General features: G+C 38.3%; 1 protein-coding gene and 1 pseudogene across 4 annotated transcripts; one reads left to right on the forward strand and one right to left on the reverse strand.

Moving 5' to 3' along the window:
* Positions 1–416: 416 nt before the first annotated feature.
* Positions 417–9,183, forward strand: LOC136537806 (vacuolar protein sorting-associated protein 35B-like; annotated as a pseudogene).
* Positions 9,184–9,573: 390 nt separating this feature from the next.
* Positions 9,574–14,739, reverse strand: LOC136537807 (FAD synthetase, chloroplastic-like). Of its 4 annotated transcripts, XM_066529775.1 has the most exons (7): positions 14,496–14,510; positions 14,294–14,406; positions 13,188–13,333; positions 11,854–11,931; positions 11,004–11,139; positions 10,722–10,897; positions 9,574–10,633 (listed from the first exon to the last, which is right to left on the reverse strand). In XM_066529775.1, exons 3-7 carry the CDS (start codon positions 13,321–13,323, stop codon positions 10,137–10,139), a joined length of 1,023 nt encoding a protein of 340 aa, XP_066385872.1. In that variant the 5' UTR covers positions 13,324–13,333; positions 14,294–14,406; positions 14,496–14,510; the 3' UTR covers positions 9,574–10,136. The 4 variants fall into 4 exon arrangements, with proteins under 4 accessions (XP_066385872.1, XP_066385869.1, XP_066385871.1 ...); XM_066529772.1 differs by lacking the exon at positions 14,294–14,406 and having other exon boundaries at positions 14,496–14,739; XM_066529774.1 differs by lacking the exon at positions 14,294–14,406 and having other exon boundaries at positions 13,188–13,370; positions 14,496–14,620.
* Between the last annotated feature and the right edge of the window lie 1,010 nt (positions 14,740–15,749).

Genomic DNA, 15,749 nt, shown 5'->3' on the forward strand with positions numbered 1-15,749 from the left:
CTCTCCGTGATTGTGTTAATTTCATGAACTTTGCCTTTTGAATTAAATGTCACTTTGACGTCGGTATTTAATTTAACAGTATTGTTATCTTATCGTGCGATCTATGTATTTTTAGTATAAAAGATTTAGTTGTCCCATAGCAACGCACAAACACGCTACCTGGTAAAAATAAATGTGAAAAAAATAAGGCTTATTTAGTCCTCTCCAAAAATTTACACCATATCTCATTAAATATTTAATAAATATAGGCTCAAAAAAATAACTAATTATACGACTACGAATCCTTTAAGCCATGATTAATTCATGGTTCGATAATAAAATGTAATAGTAACTATATGCTAATAATAAATTAATTAAGCTTAATAAATTCACGGTTCGCTAACACCAAAACATACTTTACGCCCTGAACTAAACAAGCCCTACATGAAAATACTCGCGACGAACAGAGCTGAACACAAACACCCGAATCGATCCAAAGCCGAGCCACACCTCGGGGACAGCCCACGAGAGCGAGATCCAACCCAAGTCCCAACGCCGCGGGCGAGGCCGACCAGATCCACCTCCTCAGCCGTCTCGGATGGCGGCGGCATCGGCGGCGGTGCGGATGCTCCCCGACGGCGGCGCTGACGAGGAGGAGCGGTGGCTCGCCGAGGGCATCGCCGGCGTCCAGCAAAACGCCTTCTACATGCACCGCGCCCTCGTAAGCCCCCTGCGGAACTCTACCCCCACCTCCCTACCGCTGCTTCCTTCCTCGGTCCGTGTTCCAATCGTGCAATTTGGGCGCAGGATTCCAACAACCTCAAGGACGGACTCAAGTACTCGGCGCAGATGCTCTCCGAACTGCGCACCTCGCGACTATCGCCGCACAAGTACTACGAGCTCTGTGAGTAACTGTGGATTTGGAGCTGCTGGGTGTGTGGAATTCTGTAAGTGGTATCGATTGGGGTTCTAATGGGATTCACTTGTGCTGCTGGAGACATGAGGGCGTTTGATGAGATGAAGAAGCTGGAGATGTTCTTCAGGGAGGAGACTCGCCGGGGCAGCTGCTCTGTGGTTGATCTGTACGAGCTTGTGCAACATGCTGGGAATGTCTTACCGAGACTGTGAGGCTCCTGCCCCCATTTTTGCATATTATCAGTTCTCATTGCTATGTATGTAAATACTAGTGAGGAAAATAAGCACGTCTCTATTAAGGGTGTTGAGATAGTATGCTTAACTTGATAAAATGATAACCCAACCAGCGAGCTGACTCTTCGGACCATGAGCGAACTAAACTTAATGCCCATCTTTCTAGTATCCACTATTGAACTCGGTACATCATCATTATGTCAGGATATCACTAGTTATTTATCTCTGCTCTCTCTGCTGTATTTGTTACTTATCCAAATGCGAAAATGTGTTTTTCGAAGGAGGGCACATGTTATAGTAACTTGTTACGGCATGTTAATTAAAACGTTATCCTACAGTGCTCACAAATTTGTATTGGATTAACTTGTGCACCGTGCACGTGTAGATCAAGCTGATGTGGGCTTCTTTTGTTGGCCATATAGATGATTATGTGTTTCTGGTCATGAATAACCTAGTTGATTGGATTTTTTGACATGGACTTAGGTTTAAACTAAAAGGACTGTAAAACTGTGGAAATTCTTCCACAATGGCATCCAATCTTTATTAGTATCCATGGCGAATACATTTCAATTCCACTGTATGTCTCATCAAATCAAATCTATTGTGTTTTGATCCATTGTAATCAAACTTAATTCTTTTGGCCTCACTGAGCCCTTATCTGTTGATGTTACCCCTGCAATTGATTATTCCCCCTGGTCACGAATACTTGAAGCTTTGTACAAGATCCAGTCAAACTTGTGAGACTTTAACTACCCGTTAACTTTAAAATATTTGGCCTTGAAATATTAAAAATCAGATATGTTGTTGTTGTTGTAGATATGTAGGTTTACCTTGAAAAATATTTTCATAATTTCATAATTGGATTGTATTGTTATATGTATATTAATAGAGAAAAGAAAACAGTGTTCAAAGGTGCATGTTAGAGTCTGTGTCAATGTCTATTGTCCAAAGGTGAAGTATATATTTTTGACCGGAGGGATCATATATTTTTTTAAAGATAAGTTGAAGTGCTGTACAAGCAGGTTGTTAGATTCATGGTAGAGTTCTGCGTAAACTGCAACCGCAGTGCATTATGGTGGTTTACCTGTTTGCTATTTTACTATAGTCAATTTGTATAAAAATCATATAAATATTAGACCTACTTCAACTCGTGTTTGATATTGTACTTTGGTTATGTTTTTTTTTTCTTTTTTGCCTGTGATACTTCCGTTATGCTCTTGAACATCTATGAACTTATGAAGAGCTAATCTTTTTCTAGGAGAATACCTATGATTTATGAAAACATACATCTGATTTAGGTGTTTACATGCCAGCTATCTCCTCTGCACAGTGGGATCTGTGTACATCAAATCGAAAGAGGCTCCTGCTAAAGATGTTCTTAAAGATCTCGTTGAAATGTGCCGAGGCATTCAACATCCTCTTCGTGGTCTTTTCCTCAGAAGTTACCTTTCTCAAATAAGCAGAGACAAATTGCCTGATATTGGTTCTGAGTACGAAGGGTACTGTACCTTTACTTCATGCCATGCTATTTCTTAATGCAAACTATTTTGTTTAGAGTTTCAATAGTATCATGCTAATCTTAGGACAAGAGTTAGCTTATTCTTTATTGCCAAGTGTGTATTATGTTTTCCTTTCTTTCCTTTTGTAATGAATGCATTATGGAAGTTAATAAACATAATTTGGTAGTGTTGACTGACAGCGAAAAATTAAAACCTATAGATTTAACATGAAACATGGTAGTCCACTCCAAGCTAGTTAGGGTGAAAGCTGCTTTATCTGGTTGCAAATATTACATGTGTAGCATTAATTTTTACGTATCGCCTTGACTTTACAAGATGGGCACTAATGTCAGTTAGTCCCCACTTCATATTTTCACTACTCATAGGTCATACAATCTTGTACTCCATCCATTCCAAATTATAAGTCGTTCTGGCTTTTCTAGGCTTATAACTTTATCTATGCACCTAGATATATACTATATCTAGATACATAATAAAAACTATGTATCTAGAAAAACTGGAGCAACTTATGATTTGGAATGGAGGAAGTACTTATTTTTGGTGCTGCAACTTCCTATGCATTAATTGCCATCGCTTTGTTGGCAACCCTTGTCACTAATCAGTTAGGAGTTTTGTAAACCGTATTAAATACATTTTTATATTCCCATCCTAACTCTCCAGTGGGCACGTGCATTTCCCTGCTGACCTGCTTGACCAAGGATCAGCAGAAATGGGGAAAACTGTAGTTAGTTATATTTAGTTGGGACATGAAGAATATAACAAACACCTTCAAGTGTTGTATATCCCATCATCTTTTGCAGTTTTAATCATGCAGGGATGCGGAAAGTATTAACGATGCAGTTGAATTTGTTCTTCAGAATTTCATAGAAATGAACAAACTCTGGGTCCGGATGCAGCATCAGGTATGTTGCAGGCTTGACCTAAGGCAGAATCTGCCTTTGCTCCTTAAATCATTACCATGCATTTTACCATAGTACATGCAGAAGTGATTAAATCCATTCTCTGGTTATACCATCCTATCTGAAACTGAAAAAAAATGATCTGTTTGGTCTATAGGGGCCTGTCCGAGAAAAGGAAAAGCGCGGGAAGGAAAGAAATGAACTGCGTGATCTGGTAATTCAGTGACATCTGGTTATTCTACTCAACTGTATTTTCTAAGTCATGCCATTGGCATTATTTTTTTAATATTCTTCTAGGTAGGCAAAAACCTTCATGTTCTAAGCCAGATTGAGGGCGTTGACCTTGATATGTACAAAGAAACTGTTCTTCCAAGGATATTAGAGCAGGTTTGCAGTCTGAAGTATTGATGTTAAATGATTATGATATCTTGATTGTCTTGGAACTTAAGTATTAATGTATTGGCAGGTGGTTAATTGTAAAGATGACCTTTCACAGTTCTACCTGATGGACTGCATAATCCAAGTCTTTCCAGACGAATATCATTTACAAACATTGGAAACTTTATTGAGCGCATTTCCCCAGCTTCAGGTTGGCAACTTACCTTTTTCAGCTTGATCCCTACTGCATTTGCCATTACAAATTCCTCATTGTAATGCATCATGCTGGTACCACCAAGGACTTGCTAGTTGGCTTGACTGCTACCTTTGTGATTAATTGATTTTCCTTTGCTTTGCCTAGCCTTTTGTTATCTGCAAAATCAATTGGTAATTTTGTAAATTTTATGACTTAGATGGAGTCACGCATGGTTGCAGCCAGGAGGCCATCTAAAATAAACCCACATGCACTTGAATCATGTACTAATGTTAATTGTACAGTACATACATACTAATTTACTGATGCATGATGTCTCGGCATTTTGGGGGGTAAAATCAGTGCCTGTGAGTGTGAGAGTAAACTAAGCTACGACTGTCAGTATACTATCTGACATATATATATGTTGCATGGAATCTGCTACCTTGTATTGTAGAATAAATAGATTCAACCAAGATCAAACTCTGAAGTAGTGAATACTGTGAATTTGTATTTATTTGGGGAGTTTACATGCAATTTCTACTTATTTCACCAAGAACTGAAGTCATTTCTAAATTTATTTTTGCAGCCAAGTGTTGATATCAAAACAGTACTCTCGCAACTTATGGATAGATTGTCTAACTATGCTGCCTCAAGTCCTGAAGTAAGCATTCCTTATATAGACTATCATTCAAATTTTGTATATGCTTGACATAAATGAATTATGCAGGTGTTGCCAGAGTTCTTGCAAGTAGAAGCTTTTGCTAAGTTGAGTAATGCTATTGGAAAGGTAAAACTCTAGCTGTTAGTGTTTGGACATGTAATTGTAATGTGCATTTGATTTGATACAAGGCTAAATGGCTAAATGTTCACAACTAAGAACTAACATACATAGTACGCAATTGAATTGCACCTGCGTTTGTTTATTCCATAGCTATTTTGGGCTGTGGACTCTTGGGAAACCTAAACAGATACTCTTTTTTTTTTGGCAGGTGATAGAAGCCCAACCTGACATGCCAGTTGTTGGAAGCCGTAACTCTATATGTATCACTTCTGACTTTTACTCTCCGTGTACATCCTGATCGGCTTGATTATGTTGACCAAGTGCTGGTAAGTCTTCTTTAAACAATTATATGATTTATGCCCCTTCTCGTATGGTCTGTTTGCTGACTCAAGAAGTCATTTTTTGTTGTACTATAATTGATAGCAAGGCAATGATGTAATCCATTAGTGGTCTAATGTCAATTGAATCTTCTAACTCAGTTATATTTGTTTGGACAGGGTGCATGTGTCAAGAAACTTTCAGGCAAAGCAAAACTTGAAGATAGCAGGGCAACAAAGCAAATTGTTGCACTTCTTAGTGCTCCCCTGGAAAAATATAGCAATATTGTTACTGCATTAGAACTTTCAAACTATCCTCGGGTTATGGATTATCTTGATAATGCTACAACCAAAGTGATGGCTGTGGTAATAATTCAAAGCATAATGAAAAACACAACCTGCATATCTACTTCTGACAAGGTAATATTTCATGCTATGATGTTATTACTCTGCATATTACTAAGCAACTAATCGTATGACTGTGTGTCCTTGTTTCTTGCAGATTGAGGCACTATTCGATTTAATTAAGGGGCTGATAAAGGATATGGATGGGGCTCAAGATGATGAGGTGAAGATCATACACTTTGTTAGAAAAGTGAGCTTTTACTTGTTTGTTGTCTTCGTCCTGCTGCTTAGTGCTCCAATATTTGTTCAGCTAGATCAGCACAACACATCTCGATTTCATTTTCTCATGAAGTTTGCTCAACCTGTAACTATGCTTTTTTTATTATTTTAGCTTGATGAAGAAGACTTCAAGGAGGAACAGAACTCTGTAGCGTGTCTATTCACATGTTGCACAATGATGATCCTGAAGAGATGCTGAAGGTAATTTTGTTGTTATACTGATGTTGATGAAAAGCATCAATAACACTCTCAATTTTGATTGATTCCATGTTGTGGTTAGTGGTTACATACTCATTGCTATGCATCTGTGTTGCACAAACCAGTTTTTTTTCTTGTATCAAGATGCATAAACTGAACTGCTTCCTGTTATTTTGTCATATCACTTGACCATGGTGCTCATTCTCCCAAAATAGGAAAATTGAAATAAGTTGATGCTAATTGCTTCATGAATCTATGTTGCTAAGCATGCACTTATTTGTATCCGCATGCATGGGTGCGAATAGGTTTGAATTTCTAATTGCAATATGCTTTTGGTCTTTCAGATCTTATGTACTGTACAGAAGCATATACTTCAGGGAGGCCCCAAGCGTTTAACTTTCACTGTGCCTTCGTTAGTATTCTCTGCTCTTAAGGTTTGTTCTAGCAACTCATTGAAAATATTATGATGTAAGGATTTTTAAGTTTCAAAATATTCTATGGTTAATGTTCATGCTCCTCTAAAACTTGAGATTTATATTATTACTGTTGCTTTTTATTAAGCAATATTGACTTGTTTTCAGATTTAAATATGGCTCCTTTTCCAATTCAACTTGTTTTATTGACTTTTCAATAGATTATTATGCGAGCGAATATCTAGTTGTGTATACATGATCCTCCTAAATTGAAGAAACACATTTGAAACACTGGCAAATCATTAATGGATCATAAATCATCAATGGATCATACTTGTTGAATATTGATCTATGTAATTAGGAAAGTGATATATCTCATATATGCTTTGCTGATTATTATCGTCTGAAGGATCTAATATGCAGTTGTATTATTTGCAGCTGGTCAGGCGATTACAAGGCCAAGATGGAGATGTCACTGGGGGAGGATGTTCCTGCAACTCCAAAGAAAATATTCCAGATATTGCATCAGGTTTTGTCATAGATTCATTTTGCATGCATCTAACTTTGGTTACAGTCTCATAACAGATGCATACACTGTAAATATGTTTTTCAGCTTCTTTTTTTTTACCTTTTCCCTGTGTATAATAGGAAGAATCTGGGAATAACACATATTTCTAGGCGTTAATTATCTCAAAAATTTCTGGCAAACTATGGTTAATAACACAGTGCACCCAATGTTACATGCATAATTGCAAAAACATTTCATAACATCTCCATATTCTTCTGCACACTCATCATTGTTTTCATTTTTCTTGTCCAGACTATTGAAGCACTTTCTTGTGTTCCTTCCCCAGAGTTAGCTCTGAGACTATATTTGCAGTGTGCAGAGGTATGGTTGTAATACTGTGTATCTTCATAATTTTTCCTATTCTTGTTCTCTGATTATGTTTACATTTAGGCTGCCAATGACTGTGATTTGGAACCAGTTGCTTATGAGTTCTTTACTCAAGCGTTCATTTTATATGAAGAAGAAATCGCGGTATGAACCCTCCCATCTCCTTCCCTGTATGTCAGAGTGCATGTGACCCATGCACTTCCAGTACCTAATTGAGCTGTTTGATGCAACCTGGACTGTATCATAATGTATGCTATATGCCTATATGCCTTTGTAAGTACATTTTATTGCATTTACATTTGGTCTATTTTCGATTTATAATGTTTCTGTTCCACAAGCAGGATTCGAAGGCTCAGATCACTGCAATTCACCTGATAATTGGGACCCTTCAGCGGATGAATATATTTGGGGTGGAAAATAGAGACACCCTCACTCACAAGACAACAGGGGTAATGATTCTTGTTTTATGGCTAGTTTGGATCAATCATGGGGATTGGAGGGGATTGAGGGGGAAATTAGTTCATTCCCCCTCAATCCCCTCCAAGCCCCATGGGGAATGGGTGTATCCAAAGTAGCCCTTAATGTAGCCTCTCGAAACCTGTTATTGCATGGAATCAGTTTTCTTTGGACCTAGTGCTAGCCTCTCTTGTAAATTACATTGCTACTGCTTTGTGCAGTACTCAGCAAAACTTCTCAAGAAGCCTGATCAATGCCGAGCAGTCTATGCGTGTTCACATCTTTTCTGGACTGATGACCAAGATGGGATAATGGATGGTGAAAGGTAAGACGATTGATCTACTCACTGTAAACATACTACTTAATTGGATCTCAAGATCATATTGTCCATCTTTCGGTTTTTAGTCTTGCAAGTAAATTATTTGCACATTACTTTCTAATGGTACTGAGATAAGTGCCTATCATTAATGCCATGAGTTCATGTCTTAAAAAAATCACATGATGTCATGAGCTCAAGCCTTAAGGAAATCCAAGTTAGTGGTAGCTAAAGGTTAGCCAACTGCTATTGAATTTTGTCCGACTTATTAAGAGGCTACTGATTTCCTAATTGAAACTTTGTTTCAGGGTTCTCCTTTGTTTGAAGCGTGCCTTGAGAATCGCAAATGCTGCTCAACAGATGGCTAGTGCTACAAGGGGAAGCAGTGGATCCGTAACCCTATTTATTGAAATTTTGAACAAGTAAAGTCGAGAACTAGATTTGATATTTTCTGGTGGATAATTGATTTCTGTGTGAGTAAACCGCGTGCTTTCACCATTTTCAGGTACTTGTACTTTTTTGAGAAAGGAATTCCACAGATCACAAATACTGTGATTCAAGATTTGATTGAATTGATTAGAACGGAGAAGCAAAGTGATAACTCTGTAGCTGATCCATCTACAGAGGCATTCTTTTCTAGCACTTTGCGGTACATTGAATTTCAGAAGCAGAAAGGTGGAAGCATAGGCGAAAAATATGAACAAATAAAGACAAGTTCATGAGTGCTGACAAGAACGGCACAATGACTGGTTTTGATTTTGTTAAGAGAACTGGGTCGTTTGTTTGGCATGGTTCAGTGAAATAGAAACCATCAGTTTTAGCTGCCTCCAACTAAATGATGTTTATATGAGCTGTTATTCTCAAATCTCACGGTCTGAACGGGCCTGCTCGCCCATTGGCAGCCCTCTCAGGTTTAGTCAGGTGGCAATAAGCTGTGTCCTTTGGGGAGCACAGGTCTGTACAGGATTACTTGTGTTCGTGATCAGTTCTACTGCTACCTGAGTTTCATTGTTGTATATTTCCGCCCCTTATGCAAAGCTTATGGATTTTAGATTTCTGTAACATTTGGAGTACATGCCTTCATTTCTGAGTTCTAACTGGACATTGATGATAGCTACATAGTGGTCAGTGAAGCACTTGAACATTTTGTTTACCCATTACTCGGCTGTGTGGCCATTTCACAAGCACAAGCACGTGTCTCCATCTAGTCATTTCACCTTTTGTAGTACTGTTTGAATCCTGCCCTGAACCAGTGATATTGATTAACGATACACTTACCTAGAGTGAAGCCCTGCCGTTTCTAATCTTGTGTACTATAGAACCGCAAAAATGGTTTGGGCGAAAAACAGTAAAAATGATTTTGGAAAAAAAAGAACTGCTTAAGTATTAGGATGAACCCAGTTAGTGGATTGACGCTGCACAAGTAGCCAGTATCTTCGAACAGGTACCACAAAAGGAAAAACACCCCAGGCGTTAAAATAATTATAACAAATAGTGCTTGTAGATTTAGAAGCACCCAAAAGAACAGCTGCAATTTTGTATCAAAGAAATCTGGGGGATCTCAAATGTTGTCAGAATCAAGGTCTAATTAAACGGCTGAAGCATTACTACAATGTTGACAAGTGACCATGCTACCTATCAATGTACCAACTAAAAGACTACAATTGTATAAGCTACAGAATGCGAAATTGCAAGATGAGCCCCTTCCATGCATTTGTTTCGACAGATACAGCTTGTCATCAGATCAAAAAATGCCAGTTTGACTCCACTGTCCTTGTTGTATGTATGGTAACCCTGGACTAATCTCCACTTTTTTTCTGTAATAAAGCATTCTTGTGAGACTACAAGATGCTCCTGAGCTCAATCATGATGAGGCGTACTGCATGCTTGAACAAATAGTCCTTGACTTCCCTTGCAGTATTTCCCCCAATGTCGTCTTCTTTTGGCAATAATCTCCAGAAGATGGCAGATGCAAAAAAGGGGTTTCCACCAATAAAGCAAAAATGTATATAACTTTATCCAAACTCAATCCCTAACTGCCGAACTTCTTGAATAGGATTTAGAGATAAACTGTTCTCATCTTTCATCTCAATGATGAGGGTATCAGAGTTGATGATCACTCTACATGGTCCAAGATACCCTCCATTAACAAGGTCACAGTTTTCATAGAGACCTTCGGCTGGTGGCATGTTCAACATGCAAGAATTAGGGAGTACAATGTTTTTCTTTTCATGAAGGCAGTGTTGGTTAAGCATTAGCACAAGACGGTGTTTCCTCCCTAGTAATTCAGAGACGTATTCCACGTCACCCATAGCCAACGCATGGCGGACACAGCTGGAAGAAACCTGTCCTTTATCACTCGAATTTATAGCGGCTGAAACTCCATTATGAGATCTTTTTGCCGTGTCCATGACAGAACGTACAATCAATGCACTTAAACCAAATTCCTCACATAGTTTCACTAACTCAGCTGCATCACCAGATGCTTTGTAACCAAACCTGTAATTTTCACCTGTCATCGTACAAGAACAAATAAATTATTGAAGGGGCCAAATGGTGAAGCACAATGCTGAACCTGTAGTAGAAAATAACATCTGTACCTGCCACGACACCTTTTATTCTAAGATCCTTTGATAACCTTTCAACAAATTGTCGTGGAGACAGGGACCTGACCTTTGAAAACTCAACTTGATATTCAAGAGGTACCACATTCCTACAGTATGGAGCCCAAGATGAAAGGACCCGCTTGCGATCACATTGAGCAACTATAGGAGGCCTGTACAGAAGGAAATAGTCATGCAAAGCCCTCCCTGATTTGGGCTTAATGGTTGCCAAAACTAAGTCTCTACTAGGAAACTGTGAAAGTTTTCATTTAGGCCCACCTATATGTCCAGCCAAGTACTTCGGCCATTCCCGCAAAAGAAAGAAGAAAAGGAGTCCCTGCTTTAGAAGCATGCATTGCCAATTTCCGATGACCAATGTGGAGGGCATCAAACTTTCCCAGGGCAACTATGCCACCTAAAACATGTATGGAATACGAGAGGAACTTGAACACGGAGGCATTTAATAATAACAATAGAAGTGTGCAATAAAGCTCATAACTACAAGAATGTGATCTAGCTAGATAACAACATTGAGAGGACAAAGAGACAACATAAGTTTAACAGCTAGAAGCAACAAGTGTTACAGAGGAAAACAGTAAACAAACACCACAACTTTCACTATAGAAACCTGAAACTTTGACCAAATGGTTGCCTTATCCTTCAGTTTTTCTACCATATTTAATTTGTAATATATGTGCTGTATCTGACGCCATTCTTATGTGTGTGTATATATAGGGAAATTATTTCCTACTCCCAGGGAGTAGTTACTCCCATGTGCATATCTCTAGATTTAGCGTGTATATGGCCCGACGAAGTGTGTGTAGACGGAGTATATGATCATACTAAACCATCTTGGGTAGTATGTATGTCAAGTATGCAAGTATACATAGAGTATATGGTTATACTTATTTTATATAGTACTGCAATGGTATTTTAGTAATATATTTAAAAGTATGGGCTCTTTTGGGAAAATTTCGCGAACTAAGATTTGAAGTATCTTAAATTGAGTACATAAATATACTCAAACTGATAAATTAGTATGCACACATGTAATGTAGTTTATTGAAGATGGGAGTAACTACACCCGAGAGTAGCAAAAATGCACCCTATATATGCTATTATGCTATACCAGTATAGTTTCTGCTTGCATTCCCAATATGGACCAACTTGCAGATACTGATATCTGCACATAGAGGAGAAAATTGCACTGCAACAAAAAACGACAAGTTTCAATACTTACTTTATGACCAAGGGGTGTAAAATTGCCCAATTGATACTTTTGCACGACATATGGCCTAAAAATGCACTATTCATCAAGCAGGTGGTTGAATCTAAAACTTACAGGCACTAATATTCAAGTATGAGCCAAAGGGCGCCTAGCTCAAACGGTTAGGTGACCCAGCGGCACTCCTCAGGTCCTGAGTTCGACTCCCCATGGGAGCGAATTTCAGGCTGAGGTTAAAAAAATTCCCCTCGCCCGTTCCCATGTGCCAAAGCGCAGTTATGGCCCGGCCCGGTTCTCACAAGGGCAACAGGATACCGCTGCGTCAGGATGGGGGCGGGGGTTCGGAGGTTTTCTCGATCTGTGTGAGAAGATCTTCTTAAAGGGAAAACCCGGGGGGCGTCATAACCCTCCGCAGTTTTTTTTTTAATATTCAAGTATGACACAGTTTCACTTGGTAATGCGGAGACCATGACTAAGCAATAAATTCCTCAGTTGTTGTTGACTGGTTCATTCAGGTCTTCTTGAGAATGTTTCTGCATATCTTAAAATAACATGTTTTACTTACTTTTAGGGTTAAATTCATAAGGTTTGTTCTACTTTTTTTTTAATAAGTTTGTTCTGCTTTGATGTGCTGAGACTGTAGAACTGGTAATCTGTAAGATCTATATTCTACCATGGGAGTGAGGGATATATCATAGGCGCGCAGATGGTTACACGATGAGTTTGAGTTTTTAAAGGCATGAAATCTTGAAGTATATAAAACTCTAAATGGCCTTTATATAAAAAGTAGGAGGGCTGCGACTTCAATACCAGCCTCATATAAATCTAAGTATATGTTTAGTTTGTATAGAAAATCATAGAGTATATTTTACTAACTTTAATTATGAATGGACAGTTGAAGGGCGGGCCTGGTGCAAGCGGTAGAGTCTTACCGCCTGTGACTGGAAGGTCCCGGGTTCGAGTCGCGGTCTCCTCGCATTGCACAGGCGAGGGTAAGGCTTGCCACTAACACCCTTCCCCAGACCCCGCACAGAGCGGGAGCTCTCTGCACTGGGTACGCCCTTTAATTATGAATGGACAGTTACATGCAAAACAGTTTGACCTGCAATAAGCCAATAATCACCTTCTAGAGGTGCATGATATCAATTGCGTTCGTAAATCAAAGTAGCATTTTGTAACTTGGACAGTATAATAAGTTGTTCTATACAGTATTAATAAATTATCCATATAGAACTTACCGAGCACACAATCTTGATCCTCTCCACAATCTATTAGGAGCTTATCATTGACGAGATCTTCATTGTTTAGTCTAACCCCCAAGTGTCCAGATGAGCTGAAGGTCTTCAGTGAGTTCCTACTCTGTCCCTTCTTCATGTCTAGAGGCCTGCTTTGATTGAAGTACATAAGTGTATTATCAAAATCTGAAAGAGAATAAAGATTTAAGACTAAAACAGTTAGCCATAATAACCAAACTGAGAACATGTACTAATGTACACCAAAAAATATTCTCATTTTGGTAAGAAAGTACGAATCATAGTGTTAAGAGAGGATAACTTTTCAGTCTTAAACAATTGGTAGGTTCTTTCCATACTCCAATTTGGACCAAGGATCTTATATAAAGTTCAAATAAATAAATTTTAAGTGATCGCTAACCTTTAGGGCTGCCTAAGTTGCATCGGTAACAATTAGGGAACAGTAAAACCATACATGGTGGCTCTACCATTTTTTTAAAAAACCACTTTGCCCCATGGCTGTACCTTATTTTTCAAACCCCTTTGCCCACACGGCCACACCTCCCTTTTGGTTGACCTGACATGGAAAACAGCCTAGCTTGGCCGCTCCTACATCCTCCATTCCAAATTGTAAGGTGTTTTACCTTTGTTTTAAGTAAAACTTTTTTAGCAATCTAACTTTGACCAAGTTTATAGAAAAATGCGCAAAAATCCACAACATCAAACAAGATACATTAGTTGAACCATGGAAAACATTTTAATCGTGCATCTATTTGATAATGTGGATGTTAATATATTTATCTATAACCTTGGCAAAGTTAAACAAGCTTGACTTAGGACAAAACAAAATGACTTGTGATTTGAAACAGCGGGAGTACACGATAGAGCCTTTCAGGGCAGAAACATAACACATTGCTTTCCCAAATTGTAATGCTTACTACATCTTTAGATCCAACTTCCCATGTACACGAGACAAGTTAACTTCAGATCCTTTACATGAAATCTAAAATTATAGTTTGCTAACGCTAGAAAGTCAAAGCACAGAAATTCCCGTGCCTTTTAAAAAGCTTATTATTATGGCTCATAAAGTAACAAGCCATAGAGGACTATACCCCTCAATCAAATTTCACCAGCATTCTGATCCTCAGGCTCGGATGTTCCAAGCTTGTCGTCCAATTCCAGTATAGACAGAAATGCTCGATGGAACAGCTGTTTCGTCGAACAACTAGCAAGTAGCAACCGCACGGTGACACCAACCGAGAGGAAACGCGGAGCAGAGCTCCCCTACAACAAGGACAGGAGACAGCTCATCACCTGAAACGCCGCGCGGGCGGCAGGAGGGAGCGGGGAGGCCCGGGCGGGACGCGGCGGGGGCAGCGGAGGAGCGGCGGCCACCGGGGAGCCGGGGACGCGGAGGGAGAAGGGGAGCGGAGGGCGCAGCCGAGCGCTGCGGCGGCGGTGGCGGCGCCCCTCTCCATACCACTCCCACCACGCGCCGACGCGGGCCCTTCCGTTCCTTTTGGCGGTGTATCTATTCCCGAGCGTGATCGCTCAGCGCGGAGTCGACGGGTTCCGGCCGTCCCACGTGACCACACAGGCAAGTACGAATCCTTTCTTCCTATTTTTTTTTTGTTTTGTTTGCTTTATTTGTATTTTTTCTTTTTTCTTTTCAGTGATCTTTTATTATATTTTTATTTTCTTTCTCTTCTTTTTATTTATTTTATCTTTTACTCACGTAATTATTACCTTTATTTATTTTTTAGTTTCTTTTTTATTCTTTCTTCTATTCCATTTTCACTTATTTTTTATTGTATGGTTTTCTTTTCTTTTTTCCTTTCCTTTCGTTCATTTATAATACATTTCTTTTTTCTTTTTCGTGGACTTTTGTCATTCCTTTTTATTTTCTTTATTCTTTTACTATTTTTACTCTATTAATTTTTATTTCCATTTTTTATTTTTGTTTTCTTTTTTGTTTCCTTTCCTTACTTCTATTTAGTTTTTTTATTTTTATTTCTTTTTTATTTTCTTATCTTTTTATTTTTTAACATTTATGCATTTTTAATTTCATTTTTTATAGAATTAATAATTATGTTTATTTTATTTTCCATTTTTGTATTTTTTTATTTTCCTATCTTTTCTTCTATTTATAATTTTATGTTTGACTTCTTTTATTTACAGATACACGTGTTGTTCGCGTAGTATATATATATGTAATGTTTTATGTTTTTTGTTCATGAGTAGAAATATGATGTTCTACGATGTATTTTATGATGTTCAGTACGCATGCATTAATGTTCTATGATATATTTTGTGATGTTCGGTAGCATTTTTTCTTCTTTTTATTTGACTCTAATTAATTACTTCACTAATTTTATTATTTATTTTATATTTTATGATATTTTATGATGTTCACGTAGTATACATATTATGTTCTATGCTATATTTTTGTGATGTTCGTGTAGTGTTAATGTGATGTTCTATGATGTATTTGATGATGTTTGTGTAGCGTTAATGTGATGTTCTAGATGTATTTTTGTGATGCTCGGTACGCATACATTCATGTTCTAG

This window comes from Miscanthus floridulus, chromosome 2 (genome assembly GCF_019320115.1).
Source record: "Miscanthus floridulus cultivar M001 chromosome 2, ASM1932011v1, whole genome shotgun sequence".
In the NCBI taxonomy this organism is placed as follows: Eukaryota; Viridiplantae; Streptophyta; class Magnoliopsida; order Poales; family Poaceae; genus Miscanthus; species Miscanthus floridulus.

Excerpts from the sequence above, each read along its gene's own strand:
- LOC136537807 (XM_066529772.1), bottom strand. The coding sequence starts at position 14,659 with ATGGAGAGGGGCGCCGCCACCGCCGCCGCAGCGCTCGGCTGCGCCCTC. Across the intron at positions 13,334-14,495 it reads CCGCCCGCGCGGCGTTTCAG|GCCTCTAGACATGAAGAAGG; the intron begins GTGATGAGCTGT and ends CAATCAAAGCAG. Across the intron at positions 10,898-11,003 it reads GTACTTGGCTGGACATATAG|GCCTCCTATAGTTGCTCAAT; the intron begins GTGGGCCTAAAT and ends CCTTCTGTACAG.